Source organism: Vombatus ursinus, unplaced genomic scaffold (genome assembly GCF_900497805.2).
Source record: "Vombatus ursinus unplaced genomic scaffold, bare-nosed wombat genome assembly UNPS02014877.1, whole genome shotgun sequence".
Taxonomy (NCBI): Eukaryota; Metazoa; Chordata; class Mammalia; order Diprotodontia; family Vombatidae; genus Vombatus; species Vombatus ursinus.
The window spans coordinates 89728-108689 of NW_020954655.1; the positions used below are offsets into that span (position 1 = coordinate 89728).

At 35.7% G+C, this 18962-nt stretch overlaps 1 protein-coding gene across 3 annotated transcripts in view; it reads left to right on the forward strand.

Annotated features, from left to right (window-relative positions):
* Positions 1-18962, forward strand: part of LOC114028315 (lipase member I-like) — a 64547-nt gene that overhangs the window by 37271 nt on the left and 8314 nt on the right. For 2 of the 3 annotated variants that reach the window (XM_027842561.1, XM_027842564.1), the window contains 3 exons: positions 6998-7093; positions 15028-15139; positions 18672-18851. In XM_027842561.1, the coding sequence (XP_027698362.1) occupies positions 6998-7093; positions 15028-15139; positions 18672-18851 (388 nt within the window). The remainder of the gene's footprint in view (positions 1-6997; positions 7094-15027; positions 15140-18671; positions 18852-18962) is intronic. The other variant, XM_027842563.1, reaches the window with a different exon arrangement.

The window sequence follows — 18962 nt, forward strand, 5'->3', positions numbered from 1 at the left end:
ATTCCATCATATAGTATAGGGACTAGGAGTATAGGGACTAGATCTGTAATTTTCTTTTGATGTCTCTTAGGTGAGGAAATTCTTTTTACCAATGCAGCTTAGTACCCTCTCTGCATTTTCTAAAGCACAGAGAGGTTAAGTGACTTGCAGCTAAGTCACTAGTCACATAGCCAGTATGTATCAGAGGCAAGATTTGAAAACAAGGATTACAACACAAGCTTTGAAACCAGCTCTCTATCCTCTAAATCATGTTTGCCTTTATAGTAATATATCATAATCTTTTCAGATGTCCTCCTTTAATTGCTTATATAGTCTTTCTGGGTTTTGTGTTTTACAAGAAAAGTAACTATAAATATTTTTGTATGATTAAGTACTCCTCACCACTCTGATACCTCAGGATAATCACAACAATGAAATCACTAAATCAAAGAATATGACTAGTTTTATAATTCATTTGCCTATTACCAGATTATTCTTCAAAAATTTAGGCTTGTCTACAATCCTGTCAGCAATGTAATTGAATGCCAGTTTCCACAAACATTAAATTCCATATTTTCTTCTATTTTAAGGTAATTTTAAAAGTATTTAAAATATTTTAACTTTGTAATCATCATCAAAAGCAAATACTCAAATAAATATTTTTAAAATATTGTACATAAAGCCAAACACTCCAAATTAACCATAGTTCCTTTAAAAGTGCATATTAACTAACAGAAGGTCCTGTTTCCATTTTTCCTTCTGGTCTTTTTTCTGTGTTTTTAATTTTGACTTTGTAATTTTTACATAGTTGTAGTTACTTATATTGCTTTGATTCTTTTCTTTTCCATAGAATATAAGCTCTTTGACACCAGGAATAGTTTCTTTTTTATTTTTATATACAAATCTGATGAGGCTTTACAAATAGTTCAGGAAAGAAGGAAAGCAAAAGGTAAAGGAGAAAGTGAAAGATATACCCAACTGAATGCAGAATTCCAGAGAATAGCAAGGAGACACCAGAAAGTTTTCTTAAATGAACAATGCAAAGAAAGAGAAGAAAACAATACAATGGGAAAGACTAGAGATCCCTTCAAGATATAGATAGAGATATAAGGAAAAGTTTCCTGAAAAAAATAGGGATACAAATCTCTGGCATTTGCCTGAGGTTATAATCCCATACCTCCCTATGGCCCCAGGCTGCTTCCCACCCTTAATCCTATCTAGTTTCCATTCTCCCTTGGCCATATGGTCCAGGTCCCTGGAATTCTATTACCTCACAGACTACTTGGCCACTCCTAGATCCCTCCCATAGTCTTTCTTTATATAAGGTCCATCTTGTCTCCATTAAGGTGCTTAGATCCTTACAGTCTAGCCACTAGCTCACTAATGTTTGGGCTCCTTAAGAGTCTGCCCAATATGATGGATGTTGTAGTAAACCTTGTCTTTGGCTAAAAAAAAAATGGGCATGATAAAAGACAAAATTGGTAGGGGCTTAATAGAAGCAGAAGAAATTAAGAAGAGGTAGCAAGAATACACAAAAGAATGATGCAAGAAAGATCTTAACATCACCCATAACCACAATGGTGTGGTTACTGATCTAGAGCCTGACATTGGGGAGAATGAAATCAAGAAGGCCTTAGGAAGCATTGCTAACAATAAGGCTAGTGGAGGTGAGGCAATTACAGCTGAGCTATTTAAAATCCTAAAAGATGATGTTGTTAAAGTACTGCACTAAGTATGGCAGCAAATTTGGGAAACTAAACAGTGATTGGAAAAACTAAACTAGATTGGAAAAGATCAATTCTACAGAAGGGCAATATCAAGGTATGTTCAAATTACTGAACAACTACCCTCATTTCACATACCAGCAAGTTTATGCTTAAGATTCTGCAAGCTAAGCTTCAGCAATATATGAACCAAGAATTATGAGAAGAGCAGGCTGATTTTTGAAAAGGCAGAAGAACTGGAGACCAAATTGCCAACATTCTCTGGATTACGGAGAAAGCAAGGGAGTTTTAAGGGAAAAAAAAATCTACCTCTGCTCCATTGACTACACTAAAGCCTTTAACTGTGTGGATCACAACAAAATGTGGCAAGTCCTCAAAGAGATGAGAATACCAGATCATCTTACTTGTCTCTTGAGTTAGAACTGAACATGGAATGACTGATTGATTTAACATTGGAAAAGAAGTAGGACAAGGCTGAATACTGTCACCTTATTTATTTAACTTGTATATAGAGTACATCACGCAAAATGCCAGGCTGGACAAATCAAAAGCCTGAATTTAGGTTGCCAGGAGAAATCTCAGATATACAGATGATACCACTCTGATAGAAAATGAAGAGGAATTAAGAAGCCTCTTGGGGAGGGCAAAAAAGGATAGTGTAAAAGCTGACTTGAAGCTTAACATCAAAAAATTAAGATCTTGGCAACTGGTCTCACCACTTCCTAGCAAATGGAGAAATGGAGGCAATGTCAAATTTTATATTCTTGGGCTCAAAGGGCAGATGGTGCCTCTAGCCATAAAATTAGAAGATACTTGCTCCTTGGAAGGAAAACTATAGAAAATCTGAGCAACATACTAAAAAGCAGGGACATCATCTTGTCAATAAGGATCTATATAGTCGAAATTATGGTTTTCCCAGTAGCAATATAGGGCTGTGAGAGGTGGACTATAAGAAAAGCTGAGCACCACATCATCAATGCTTTTGAATTGTGGTGCTGGAGAAGACTTTTGAGGGTCCCTTGGAACAGCAAGAAGATTAAATCATCCCATGCTTAAAGAAATTAATTCAGGTTATTCACTAGAAGGTCAAATACTAAAGCTGAAGCTTAAATACTTTGACCACATAATGAGAAGGGAGGACTCATTGAAAAAGACCCTGATATTGGTGAAGTCTGAAGGCAAGAGGAAAAGAGAACAGCAGAGGATGAAATGGATAGATAGTGTTATGGAAACAACAAACATGAGTTTGGACAGACTTCAAGAGATAGTGGAGGATAGATGGGCTTGGAATACTATGGTCCATGAGGTCATGAAGAGTTGGACACGACTGAACAACTGAAAAACAACAATATCCAAGAAAAATACTTACAGATAATAGCAGTTTAACAAACATTCATGGATTGATTCATTTGCTTTGCATGATTCCTTTGTGCCTTTTATATTTATTTGTATTCCTCATATTTATTATTTGTTTCTCATAAACTAATGAATGAAGAAGTATTCTTCAAATATTTCCTAAATCCTAGGGGTAGAAATAGAAAAGTAAACTATTACCTCTTCTCAAGGAACTCATATTTCAACATGAGGAGCCAACATATACTAAAAAGTTTCAATTACAAGTCATATGGAAAGGTCCTTTAGTCCTTACTTTACAACAATTAAGCATCTGGCAGTGCGTCTTCTTTAATGTCATTTCTATTGATAATGATGTGGAAACTTTTTTTAAATCAATGGGCATTTATTAAAGGCCTCTGTATGAAGCCCTGGCCTAGGTGTTATAAAAGGAAAACATCTGCAACAGCAGCCTGACCTCAAGCAGCTTGCAATCCTTGATGGAACTTCTTCTTCCTAACAACTGATCACTGTTAACAAAAAAAAGAGAAAAAAAGAAAAATATGTGACTTGGGAATTTCCTATTTTCAGTCCTGTGTTTACTCTCCTGTATGGAGTCTTTAATGTCTGATGAAGGCTGAACTACACCTGAAAGCTTTTCCACACTCCTTACATTTAAAAGATTTCTCTCCAATACAAGTTCTCTGAAATTGAGTAAGTGATGAGCCCTGATTGAAAGCTTTTCCACATTCATTACTTTCCTATGGTTTCTCTCCAGTGTGAATTTTCTGATGGATTATGAGGTTTGTACTCTGGCTGAAGTCTTTCCCACATTCATTACACTTATAGGGTTTCTCTCCAGTATGAGTTCTCTGACGATTTGTGAGATTTGCATTGTGGTGGAAGGCTCTCTCACATTCATTACATTTATATGGTTTCTCTCCAGTATGAGTTCTCTGATGTTTTGTGAGGTTTGCATTCTGACTGAAAGTTTTTTCCACATTCATTATATTTATAGGGTTTCTCTCCGGTAAGAATTCTCTGATGCTGAACAAGGGATGAGCTCTGACTGAAGGCTTTTCCACATTGATTACTTTCATATGGTTTCTCTCCAGCATGACTTTTCTGATGCTGAGAAAGGGATGAGCAGTGACTGAAGCCTTTTCCACAATCTTTACAAGTATAGGGTTTTTCTCCAGCATGTATCCTATGATGTTTAAGTAGGCCCGAATTCTTTCTATGTGTATTACATTTAAGGAGGCTTTTTCCTATAGGAACTCTCTGTTGTGTAACAAGGACCGACCTCAGGCCAAAGTTCCTCCCAAGTTCACTACCTTCATGACCTCTCTCTCCAGAGCAAGGTTTTTAAATGTGAGTGATTTTTACTTGCCTTAAATCTCTCTCTTGATTTTCCTGCAGCTTCTCTAGTCTGCCATCACATTCCCAGGTCTCCTGAAATGTGGGGTCCTCTGGACCAATTCTTGGTAGTGTTTCCATTATTGCTTCTTTGGGTGCAATTGAATTATCTTCAGAAAAGTCAGGATTTGGAGATGATTCTTTGAACTTAGGTACAGTCTGCCAGTCTGAACAATTGCTTCCTGGGTCTTCTTTCCTGGGTATCCATGAGTCTTCTCCTTGCTCCAACTCAGAGTTCACATCAGGTTTAAAAACTGGAAGCCCCAGCAAAACCAGATTCCTGTACTTCTCCAACATCAGGTCCTTGTATAGGTCTTTCTGAGGAAGGTCTAGTTGCCCCCACTCCTCCTGAATGAAGTCCACGACCACACCTTTAAATGCCACAGATTCCTTCTTCTTCCAGCTTTGGGGTAGAATGCTCTAGATCGCTGCCTCCTGGACGGAGGGGAGATGGATGGCTTCCCTTAAGCCCTCACTTCTCGGAGCAGGAGGTTTAGCCACTAAGTCAGAAAACGCTCTTTTCCATGAATCTCCCGTCTCAGTATCAAAGAACTGAGAGGTTCTCTGTTCAGCTCCCTGAGATCAAAGTATATCGACGCCCGAAGGGTCCTCAGGGATCGAGTCATACCTCATTTTAGGGATGAATCATCCAAGGGCCAAAAAGAGGCCAGTGACCAGCCCAAGGTCACACGGCTAGAAGGGGGAAGGGGCAGGACTCAAATCCAGGTCAGTTGAGTTTGCAAACGTAGCGCGCTTTGCTTTTGCCTCTCCAGGCCCATACAGTTGCTGTGTCCAGGGTCTCCGTGGAGCTGCTCTGGCGAGAGGGATCCCCCACGGGCCTCGGCCCTGCAGACCCCACGGGGCCACTGCTGCAGAGAGGCAGGGCCGAGCTGACGCCGGGGGTCTGAGGGGCCCTCAGGGAGCCCCGGCCCAGCCCAATGAGGCCTCTGATCCCTGCACACTCCCCACAAGCGTGGGGCCAGCAGTCGAGAGCAATGTGGAAACATTTGACAATCCCACTGATTTTGATAGTGAGAACTTTATTTTTCTGGTCTTCATCAGCTGTGGCTGCAAAGGAGTCGAGTGCTACAGCACCCACAGAAGCAATTGCCAGGTTGCATCTCCTCAAGAGTTCCTTCCCTGATGATAACTGCGAGTCTGGGATAGTGGAAGAATAGTGGTTACTTCCATGGCTCCGGAGCTTGCCTTATCTACATGTGACAGACGGTGAGCCATTGGCGTTAATCATGGCAAGGAAATCGTCAATTTCTCCATAGCAATTGCTCCCTTCAATGATGACTATGGAGCCTGGGCTAGAAGCAGGGCTTGTGGTCTTGGGGGCATTGCTATTCTCAAGGCTCTTGGATCCAAGGCTCAGGACTATCTCTACTGGTGTCTGAAAGAAGATGGTGGTTGAAATTGTGGCAATGATTTGACCTGCTTGGCACATGGTCTTACTTGTTTCCTCATCTGGGTACTCAAGCTTGGCTGATTTGCCTTAAGAAGTCAATTTAGATCAAAATCTAAGCTTTTATGATTGAGACTAAGTATGAGTAAATCATTAGCATCCAAGCAGTACATATTCAAGATCTCACTAGTTAGAACTTATCACTGTGATAGAAAAATATTCCATTATATTCATGTACCACAGTTTTATTTGGTCAGTTATCCCTAATTATTAAACAAATAAGTAATTTTCAATTTTTCCCAATTATGAATAAAACTGTTTTGATCCACATTTTAAAGATTTAGAGCTGGAAGGGACCTCATATACTCCAATATCCTCATTTTAGAGAGAAGAAAAGTAAGCCTCAAAGAGGTTAAGTAATTTGTCTAAGATTATTAAAATAATGGAAAAGTAGGACTAGAATCCAGATGTCCTGATCCTTTTTGATACACCACATGAGAACTTGAGGAGACAAATATGTGAATAAAATTAATATTTGGTGGATTTGGAAACTATGCTGAAAGTTGATTGCAAGATTAGTACTATGAAATATTACCAATTTGCTCCATTGGATTTATTCAAAATGTCAATTAGCTGAGACCTAGTCACGATATGATAACAAGAACCTTGGCATATACATCATTGGATGAGCATTGCCTCAGTCAAACTGAGACCTGTTAAAGACCTTAGCTTGAGAAGGCCAAGGTCCCCCACTGCATCTTGAGTCATCTCCAGTTGTCCTGATCTATATCTGGCCACTGGATCCAGATGGCTCCAGAAAGTTAGGCTGGTGTCTTTGCACAGCCCTCCCTCACTCAAATTCAATTCACTTGTATGTAATGGCATCACCTCCCTGATGTCATGGTCCTTTTCAAGAATGAAAAACAAACAGCAGCAAGCAGCAGAAGCAACAAAGCTATATACAGTATGAGGGGCTCAGAGTATTTTGAGGAAATAGGATTTCTTTGTGGACTATTGTCAGTTCAAAAGAGAGCTGGTTTTCTATTTGAATCATTTTTTCTTCTCCTTCAAAAATTCTATCTCATGTAGTTTATTTCCATTGCAACCTTATTTAAGGTTTACATACTTCAAATTGCAGGTTATTATGTGGACCAGTGGAAAGACATTTTAATTAAAAGGCAGCCTCCTGGACTGAATGTTTATTTTGATACTGCTGACAAGGAGCCATTCTGTAGTGAGTTGTAAACTTTTTAAAAACATCTTTTATATTCATACTTTATTCTGACTACTTATTCCATTACCCTCCAAAACACAAGATCCTTTCAGAAGTAGTTGCACTCAATTGTTATTAACCTTAGATTTATAATGATTGTATTATTATATAAAAACAGATTAAAATTTTGTTTTAATATTTAAAGAATCTGTGATTTTATCAGCATAGGCAACCTTCTAAAAATTAATGGATGGTCTTTAAGAGTTGATTCAGCTAAAAAAATGCATCATCTGCTGATGAGCCTATCAGAAATGAGGTAGGCTGATCCTCCAGTGTCAGACACACTATGCTTATAATCAGAGCCTTTTCAATTTAGTAGTACCTCAAGGATTAGGGTTAGATTTTTGCACAGATTTTGAGAACTTAGAATGAATTCCATGTCCATCAGACACTGGAGAAAGTTGTTGGGTTGTAGAAATAGAGTTCTTTGTTTGAGGAATTTATCTTTATTTAACAAATTCAGGCAAGTCAAAAGATTGACTTTTTTTTTGCTAATTTTAGGTCCAACAAATCTATTTCCTGTGTAGCAATATATTTTTAACTATGCAGTTTCCTTGATTCTTCTGTAAGAAACTTCCTAAGCATAACCTTATAACTTATTGTTGATAATGATATCCTGAGTGAACAATCATCTTTGGGGAGGGTAACAAATCACTGAAATATAAAATCAGACAGGCAGAACCATCAGTAGTAGCATGCATGATAATAATGCAGAGAGTGTAGTAACAATGAAGTGATCCTCCCAAGGCACATTGTGCTGCCTAAACCATAATTTTTATTAGTATGTTATATACATAATTATATTAGAGTAATGTCTTCAGCTTTACTAGCCAAGTATCATAGTATCATAGGCTTCAGATCTCTGAGGATGTTAGAAGTAATTTAATCCAATTCCCTTATTTTACAGTTGAAGAAAGGAGAGCCAAAGAAATTAAGTGATATACTCAAGGCAAATAGGAAAGTAGCAGAGTGAAGTTTTGATCCCAAGGCAACAAACTCCAAATCTTACTGGTGCTTTCTCCATGCTATGACTAGCAAACTTCTACCTCCTCCTACTTCCTCCTCCCCTTATACTTTTTTTTTGGGGGGGGGGGCTAGGCAATGGGGTTAAGTGACTTGCCTAAGGTCACACAGCTAGTAAGTGTTATGTGTCTGAGGCCAGATTTGAACTCAGGTCCTCCTGAATCCAGGGCCAGTGCTCTATCCACTGCACCACCTAGCTGCCCCCCTTATACTTATAATCCAGAGTCACTTTTGATATGAACAAGAACTTCCTTCTCCTGGTAGCACTCCCAGTCTCACAACTCTCTACAGCTCCCAGTTACTACCCTCTTATTGATGCCATACACCCATAACCTCATGATAATCTTCAGTACTAACCCTAATCACCTAAGGCGTCAACCATGTTCTGTCCTCAATTTCCTCTCTTCATAATCTTGACCATATAGTTGACCGATTTAACTATTCCTTCCCCTTGAGTACTTCATTTTTTTTGCCCTATTGACAAATTCCAATTCTGGGTTGCACCCATTATATGCCTTCTTTTCTCCTGTTTTAAAGCTGTGCTGAACCACCTCGGAGTTAGTGATACAACAATTCACTGTTCTCAATTATGCCTCCACTACTAATAGCTATTTATTAAATATTAAATTATGAATATTAAATAATAATAATTAATTACTAAAATGCAAAGCATTTTTACATTATCTCATTTGATCCTCAAAACAACCTGTGAGGTGAGTGCTACATGGCAATCCTTTTATTTTTCCTGAGTCATCTTAATCAAACTCCCCAGAGTGGTATAGTGAAAAGAAGCCACACCTGGACCTGAGACCTAGTTTTGAATACTATCCTGATGCTTGCTAACCGTGGGGTAAGGGTCAAGTTATTGCACCTATGTGAGCCTTAATTTCCTTATCTATAAAATGAAAATAATAACACTTTAATTACTCCACAGGGTAATTGTAAGCAACAAATGAGACATTTAATTAAATGCTTTGTAAACTTTAAGAACCACAGAAATATGAGGTATTATTATTCTTTCCTACAAGATACCACTCTTTCCCTGTCCCCCTAAGCAGAGTACCTACCTTCCTGTTTATTAAGGAAGCAGAGTTTGTTTGACATGAGGATCTTCTTCCCCATTTAACACCTCAAAACCCTTTTATATCATCTTTCATCATGTGCTTTTTTGCTCTAGTCTCTGCAAATGGATAATCATTCTCCATGTCAGTTATAACCCCATTTTACGACCTTGATCACAACTTTTCTTATCTTTTCCCAGACCTTTCAATCAGTCTTTCACTCTTTCATTTTCACTTTCTCCTTATCTATTGACTCCTTCCAAGCTTCCTAAAATATGCCTAGGTATCTCTTTATACAAATGAACAAGCATGACCCTTCACTTAACACTGCTATCTCTTCATGATGTATAGTTTTAAAATTTTATTTTTGATTTATTGAATAAAGCAAGCATTTCCATAACATAGTACAGTAAGAAAGATGATTGCACATGAAACTGCAAATCTATTATGTACAACTTGCTATTCCTTTTAAATATGTAATAATCATGTAAATTTCTCTTTTTCCTTTTTTCTTCCCTTCCCCCCACCATTCCCTAGAGATGGCTACCATTAGACACATATACACATATGTACATACATATATGTATGTATATATATACATACACAGATATATGAAAAATTATTCTATCCTTATAAATTCTTTCTCTGGATGCAGATAGCTTCTTTCTTCATATATCTTTTATTTTTAATTTATGTATTTATAATAGTCAAAGTGACTTAGTCACTCAAATTCATTCTTAAAACAATATTGCTATTCCTGTATACAATGTTCTTTTGGTTCTGTTCACTATACTCTTCACCATTTTGTTCAAGTCTTTCCATGCCTTTCTAAGATCATTGAACTCATCATTTCTTATAGCACAGTAGTATTCCATGACAACCATGCAACCACAACTTCTTCAGTCATTATCCAATTGATGGGGATGCCTGCAATTTCCAGTTCTTCACCACCACAAAGAAAGCTGCTATAAACATCCCATTCATGTTCAAAGTTATAATTACTAATTATGAATTTCTCTCCATTTTATTTTTACTCACTGTTTTCCTTCTCAGCATCTCTTTTTACCCTATCTGTGTTACCTTATAGTCTCCTCTCACCCTCCCACTCCCCATCCTACCCACCCCTACACAAAGTTGTCTATAGCCCATTCATTCATCACTTCACTTTCCAATCATTTCTTCAACCCCTTATAATTTGGCTTATGACTTCACCATTCAAGTTCAACTAGTTTCTACAAGGTTTTGAAGAATCTCAACTTCTAAGTGTGATGGCTTTTATTGTTTCCATATTTTGGGGGTTTGAAATTTTTGAACACTCCTCTCTTCCTAGATAATCTTTTCCCTCTTGGTTTTTGTGACATTGCTCTCTCCCTGTTCTCCTACCTCCTATTTGACTATTTGTTTTGATTCTACATTTTTGGGTTATTATCCAGCCATCACTCCTAAAGTGTAAGTGGTCCCCATTTTCTTGACTCTTCTTTCTTTATTCTGTTCAATTCAATATTATCATATGCTTTCTTGAGTTAAATTATTATCTCTATGTAAATAACTCCCAATGCCGGGTGTCTTATACTGCTCTCTCTTGAAAATAATTCCTATGTTACCTGCTTAACAGCTCCACTTATATATCCCATTGACATCTCAAACTCAGCATGTCTAAAACAACTCATTTTCACTGACGCTTATCTCATCTCAAAACTTCTCTCTTCTTTTTGTGGGCTCTATCATCCTTCCAGTCACCCAAGTTTACAATCTTGAAATGATCTTTGACTCTTCTGTCTCCTTTTCTAACCCCCCATTCAATCAAGTGTTAAGATTGATCAGTTCTACCTCTATGAGAGTTCTCATGTCTATCCATTCCTCTGTACTAGATCTAATAGATCTAGTGATCTATTGTGAATACCAATTGGTCATCTACTTTCATTCTCTACTATTCTCAAACATCCTTCACCCAGGTGCCAAAATCATCTTAAAATACATGTCTGACTATATTATTTTCCTATTCAAAATTCTTCATTGGCTCCCTATTGTCTCTAAGATGAAATGCAAATTGTCAGCATGGTATTTCCCTCTAGGGTCTTATTTCATATTACTCCCCATCATGCACTCTACATTCAAGATAAATTGGTATGCTAGCTGTTAATAAAATTCAGCGTCCCACCTCCAAGCTTTCATTAAATGCATGGGATACAATCCTTCCTACATGAAATTCTTCCTGATTTCTCTTTCCCCTCCAAATGATTATGCTCTCTCCCCAAACTACTTTATATTTTATTTTTGTACTCTTTATTTCTCCTCAAAAGAATATGAGCTACCTTAAGATGAAGAATGTGGCACTTTTATTATTATATTCTAAGCATTTAACACTTCCTTGGGCTGGATATGATAAGGATTATAATTACTGTTCATGACATATGCATTGCTAATGGAGCAGTGTAGCATAGTTGAGGTCAGATCAGGAATTAAGAAAGAAAATCATCTGGTTATCATTCTTCCCTCTTTTCCTCCAACAACCCATTTTCAAATATCTTAGAGGTGGCTCATTTCTCTGTGATTTCTGCTCCAGCCTTTTGGAGCTTTTCTTTTTCTGTGATATAAGAATGGAGCCAACCTAAGCCACAGGACCCATGGCTCATCAGATGAGCATAGATATAACCTCTATTACGTTTATTTCAAAGATAAGAAACTAAGGTCCAAAAAAATTATAGTGATTTGACTTAGGTCACAAAAGCAAATTAGTGCTAGAATTTGGACTAGAAGTGGTTTCCTTATAAAAAGCTCTTAAAAGCAAACATGATTTAAAGAAAAAACCTAATATGAATAAAGGATGGTAGAAGTAGAAACATGAGGGAACGTAAAAGGAGCTAGGATTATTCAATCTGGAAAAGAAGAGTTTAGAAAATAATTCTAAACATGAATACTTTCAAATATTTCAAGTATTCATGCAGAAATTGACAACATGAGAATTAGACAATAAATAACAAATGAGAAAATCTCACAAAACAAAAATAAAACATGTAACATTTGCAATTTTAAACTATGAAAGTTTTATCAAAATTCAGAAAAATTATATATTATAATCCCAAGAGGAATCAAATCAAATTGAATTGAATAGGAAAGAATCAGATCTGGATGGGAATGGATGGGAACTGATTGTATAGGACAGGATACAAAATAATTTTCCACATAAATTTTTGCTCAGTGGGCATAGCCTGGAGAAAAAAAAAGGCAAAACCATCTCCATGCTTCTCATATGACTAATGATGGGTTCAATCTATATTTGCAAGAAATTCCCTGTATAATGTGCTGAACAAGTGGTCAGATTGCCTGTGCTTGAAAACTAGTTGTCTTGACTTTTGTCCTGCCACTGGACTTCAATAACTCTGGAAGAGAGAGTGAAGTTGATGATTTTGCATACTTCTGCATCACTTAAATGCAATTCTTGCACAAGTCAAGGCATCATCCCATGCTGTCACTAATCCACTTCAAAAATGAAGGATATACAACATTTGTTGTGGAATGAAACTAAGTAGATCATTCTATCTTAATTCAACATCTTAATCCAACATCTTTCTTCTGTGATTATCCACAAGGATAGCCACTACATTACATGTGAACACAGACAGGATAGACTAGGAATTATTCTGATTTTTTTCTCACAAGTTTTCTTGCAGAGTTAATAAGATCAAGTCTGTATTAGCAAAGTGAAAATTGGGATGATTTTCAGAAAGCTATGGGTAAAATCTGTCATAAATTTGATATTGAAGAAGGTAAATAATTTCTTTAACCTAAATATTTTCTGTATAACATTTGTTATCTCCCCTGGCTAACTGTGTCAAGAAGGATTTCCTTGGTGGAGTGTAAATCTTCCACCTCAATCCTATTTGTGAACTCCCTAAGTGCAGTTTAATCTGTGATCTGACTTAGTTTATCTATAAAGTTTGTTTAAAGTAGGTTTATGTATGAGATTATGATTATTTAAGTTTCTTCAACTTTTATGACATTGAAGGAAGTGTGGGATTATGAATCTGTCTTTTCTTTAACTTTTATGGCCAAAGAGGAATGTATAAGATTGCAGTATGTAAAATAATTATTTCTTTAATTTTGTCTGTAAGAAGCTTTACCTAAATTCTTACCCTTGATAATTTCTATATTGTGGTAGAAATATTTCAGCAGCAGTTACCTACCACATGAACTCAGAGAGGAGATATTTCTCCCCAAAAACCTTGATTTAATCACAATATTTAGTTATAGTGTATTTTCCATTTTTCAAGGGTGTTATCTCCTAAACTTAAGAATTTTAAAGGCCATATATTTTACGTTCTCCTCTTCTGACTTGAAATTTCACGGTGCTTCAGCACCTTTAGTACTAGACTCTTTCATTAGACACTTGTTTCTGTGCTTTATTTGTAGCATAATTGGTGAAGATGTCTTCTCACTATTTAGGATAAGAAGACTATAAGATAGAACATGAGAAATGAAATACTTTACTGAGAATCCAAGTCAACTCTCCAAATATCTTCCTCTATGTCTTTTCCATCCAATCCACTCACTGTATGTTTAAACAAACAAAATAATAAGAATTTAACTTAAGGCAGGGGTAGCAATCATGATATCAGACAAAGCAAAAGCAAAAATTGACCCAATTAAAAGAGAGAATCAGAGAAACTACATTTTGCTAAAAGGTTCCATAGACATTGAAGTAATATCAAAAAATTTTTACAGCAAGTTTCTCTAAGGCTTCATTGCTCAAATATATAATGAGTATAGAACTGAGTCAAATTTACAAAAATAAGAACCATTCCCCAAGTGATAGTCAAAGGATATAAGCACGTAGTTTTTGGAGGAAGAAATCAAAGTTATCTATAGTCATAAAAAAATACAATTAGAGAAATGCAAATTGAGATAACTGAGATACTACCTTACAGCTTCAGAAATGACAAATGCTGGAGGGGAGAAGAGAAAAACAGGTACACTAATGAACTACTGGTGGAGTAGTGAACTGGTCTAACCATTCTGAAAAGCAATTTGAAACTATGCCCAAAGGACTATAAAACTGTGTACCCTTTGACCCCACAATACCACTATTAGGTCTGTATCCCAAAGAAAATAAAGAAAAAAGGAAAAGGACATACATGTACAAAAATATTTATAGCAGTGCTTTTTGTGGTAGCAAAGAATTAGAAATCGAGGGGATGCTTATCAGTTGGGGAATAGTTGAACAAGTAATGATGTATAATTGTAATGGAGTACTATTATGCTATAAGAAAGAATGAAGGGAGTGGTTTCAGAAAAATCCATGGCAAGACCTATATAAAGTGATACAAAATGAAATGAGAAGAACTGGGAGATCATTGTACACACTAATAGCAATGCTGGAATGATGATCAACTGTGAAAGACTTGGGTACTTTGATAGAACACAATGATCCAAGACAATTTCAGAGGACTCGGGATGAAACAATGTTATCTACTTCCCCCTCCCCAAGAGAGAACTGATAAAGTCTGAGTGCTAGTGGAAATATAATTTTCTCACTTTCTTTATTTTTCTTACTTTTTTGAAATATGGTTAATATGGAAATATGTTTTGCATGCTTTCACTTGTATAATTGATATCATATTGCTTGCCTTCTTAGTGAGTGGTGGAGGAAATGAAAGGAAGGAGAGAATTTGGAACTCAAAATTTAAAAAGAAAATAATGTTTAAAAAATAAATAAATAATGTTTTAAATGAATTTAACTTATAATATTTAAATCCATCATTACATTGATAATGTTGACATAAACTTGAAACTATATGTTTTGTTTTTCAGTGTATCATTATATTCTTGATATTGTTATTTTGGAGAATGTTACAAAGGAAGGTTATATGAAAATAAAATTAATAGATATATATGGGAGAGTGGAAGAATCAAAAATCAAAAGGTAAGTAATATAAAGTTACAGAAACACTGAATTTGAGATTTAGAAGGAACCTCAGTGGCTATCTAGTGTAATCCATATAGAAAGGAATTTCCACTATAATATATTTGATGTGTGGTTATCTAGCTGCTACTTGAAGACTACAACAGAGAGGGAACCTGTCACCTCTCCATACCCTCCGTTCTATTTTGGGACAGTGCTAATTGTTAGGAAGTTTTTCTTACATCAAATCTAGCTTTCCCTCTTGCAAGTTCCACCCATAATTCTTGGGATTGTTGTTCTACAGCCAAAAAGAGTAAGTCTAATTCCTATTCAACAAAATAGCTCTTTAAGTTTTTGAGGCCAGTTATGCTTTTCCACCTGTATCTTCTCATCCCCAGGCTAAAAATATCCATTTCTTTACATTGAAACTCAGATTCTAGGCCTTTTCATTATCCTAATGCCATCCTCTGGACATTCTCCATTTTATCAATATATTTCTTAAGGAAAGTGGCACCCAGAACTGAACACAATAATCCAAATAAGGTCTGATGAAGGCATGTAGAGCAAATTGCTACCTGAAGCTATGACTCTCTTAACGCAGCTCAAGATCTCAGTAGTTTTGGTTGATTTTTTGTTCGTTTGTTTGCCTGGTATCACAATGCTGACATATTGAGCTTGCAGGCCACTAAAACTCCCTTTCCTTTTTCAAAAGAATTATTGTTTACTGAACTAATATTTGTAAAGCTTATTTTAAATACCATTTTTATTTTTATATATATTTTTGAAAGCCTTTACATTTTTCCCTATTGAAATTTATCTAATTAGATTCATCCCAAAGCTCCAGCCCAGAGATGTCAAACTCACAGCTCCTTCTACAAAACTTCCTGTATGCCTGGAAGCAGATTAAACTATATTTGGGAAATGTTTAATAAAACAAATAAAATTATAACTCAACATAGATCATCTTAGTCTGTGGTTTTCCAAGCCAGTGTGAGGCCAGCAGGGATATATCTCTAATGGAGTTTGACACAATTGCTTAAGATTCTTTTGCCTTTTGCCTTTTGCCTTGGCATCCGGTGTGTCTGCTTTCCCTCCTACCTTTGTGTCAGTTGCAAATTTGGTGAATGTGCCGTCTTTAACTTTTCCCAAAATGTTAAATAGGACGAGGCCAAACAAAGATTCCTGAGATAATCCACCAAAAAACTTTTATCATGTTATCATTGAGCTATTAATAACTATTTTTGAATGGGCCTATCTGAAAAGTTCTGTATCTATATAATTGTAATTGCTAAAATCTTAGTAAATTGTATCCACAGAATTCCCATCATCTACTAATTTAGAAATCTTGTGAAAACACAGGAAAACATTGTTAGTCTGTAATGACTTATAATTGATAAAGCCTACTTTTACTCATCTTCTATTTCCAGATATTCTCCAACCATCTCTTCAATGATCCGTCATTGAATTTTCCCAGGAATTGAAATCAAGTTCATTGGACTGTACTTTACAGAGTCTATTCTCTTCCCTTTTTTGACTATTGCATGTACATTTATCCTTCCTCAATCTTGTAATATCTGACATTTTCCATGATCTTGAAAAATTGACAGAGGCTCAGCAAATACATCTGCCAGTTCTTTCAGGATTGGAAGATGTCAGTCACCTGGGGTGGGTGATTTGAATTCATCAAGGGAAATTAGAAGCTCTCTTACTACCTATCTCCTAGATTATATGGAGTATCTCCTTCCTCTTAGTCATTTTTGTTCTGTCATTTACAGTGCAGAGGTCATTCTCCTTGGTAAAGAAAATAGAAATAAAATTATATTTGAGCAGCTCTGCCTTCTCTTTGTTGCCATCACCAAATTCAACCCAAGTGAAAATTCTATCCTTTCTTTGATGTTCCTTTTTTCTCGCCATATAGTTTACCACAAAATAAAAGAAACAAAAGACCCACTTTTTTTCTTCCCTTAGCATCCCTTGCTAGCCTCAGGTCATTTGAACATTCTTGCTATTGCTTTTATAGCACCATGTCATGGTCTTTATATCTATCTTCACCTTCAGTATCTCTTCAGTTACTAGACTTCTTTATATAAGCTTCTGAATATACACAGCTACTTCCTGTTCTTGTTCCTTTGAATATGGTAAGAAGTATCCAGAGTCATGCTTCTGACATGGATTTCACCGTCAACAAATCTTAGTGATGCTTTTTGGTTAAGTTTGACTCCTTATCCTAGGACTACTTGTTCTTCTCACTACTTAATCTTTTGGAATTTTTGTATAGATGCCTGAGGATATGATTTTACTACTGGCACCACTCCTGGATTTTGTCTCCTATGGACTTCTGCATCTTAATTGCTATTCTGTCTTGTTTGTAGCTACTCACTAGGGTACCTAATTTTTACAATATGCATAGGCAATCTTTCCACCCCCTTTATTCTTTTAAAACACTGTTTTGATTAGATTATAAAGATGCTATTCAAATAAATAAATTCTGATTAGCCATTGTTTGCTATATCTATGACCAGGAATTTGTTATCCTTATATTTTAAGATACGATCCAGAAGTTCAAATCCCATTTTTAGACACAATTTTCATAACTAGCCATTCACTTTCCAAATTAATTTCCTTCTTCAATATATTTTGCCTTCAATAGACAACAGTGGTGAAAACATGTATGTATATCTCTATGGTCTTAAGTTTCATGCCCCAGATTTCACAATACTTCTCAGATTCCTCCTGGGAATGTCATTTGTGCCCATGTAAATGCCCATGAGAAGGAGGTAGTCTTCCATTTTGATGGCTTTCTCCTGGAACACAGATAACTGTCACTGGAATGTGGCTTAAAAATACAAGCACTGTACTTGATGTAGTGCTTTTCCCATTACAATATATTACCTTTTGTTTTAAATTATAAGGCAAAGATATATTCACATGGTGAAATGCTATAGCAATTTGACTGTGAAATTCAATCAACAGAGATGTATATTTCAGAAAGTTAGCGTTCTCTGAATGGCAGCAGATTATTTAGCTCAAGTATCTAATTTTGTGTTTATGAAATTCTTTTAATGATATTTTGACAACTCTTAGAATTATATATTAATTTAAATTAAGTTATGTCCGTATGGAAAGAATTTCAAAAGCTAAGAAAGTTGAATCTTTTTAAACAATAGAATACAATAAAAATTCATATTACTACTATGGTAAATAGAGCATCATTTATTTCATGGAAATCTGCAATTATAAATCCTACTTTGATTTATTATTTTTCCATAACAAGTGACAGTAAATTAATTTACTTAGCATTTTTTATGATTAAACACTATATATAAATTTTGTCATTAGTAATAAATGTGACTTTGTATCAAATTGGGGGAAGGAGGTACCATTGGCTTAATTTTAGATACTGTCAACATATGAAATTTCTTCCTACATTTCTGTTAAAATTATGTAATTCAGTCTTTTTATCATCAGACATAAGTTGTAAAGTTTCACTCTATTTAGGGTTAAAGACTTTGTTTTAAACCATATATGATGTTGTGTTCTGTTTTCTATCTAGTTACATGACAACACATCCTATCTATGAGGAAGTCAGTGTTCTTGCTGGATTTTACCATGACTTTAAAGATATTTCAAAAATTGTTTTGACATATTCTCAAAAGAATGCAAAACCTAAGTATCCTAAACACAAATACAAGATTCACCATATCAAATTAAGATCACTTACAAATCCAGAAAGGTAAAGTATATTTTTTTGTTTGGAGAATTTATTTTTAAATATGGGGGAGCTAGTAATCCATTTGCTTAAAGAAATGGTGAAAAATTATTTGCTTACTATACTACATGTCTG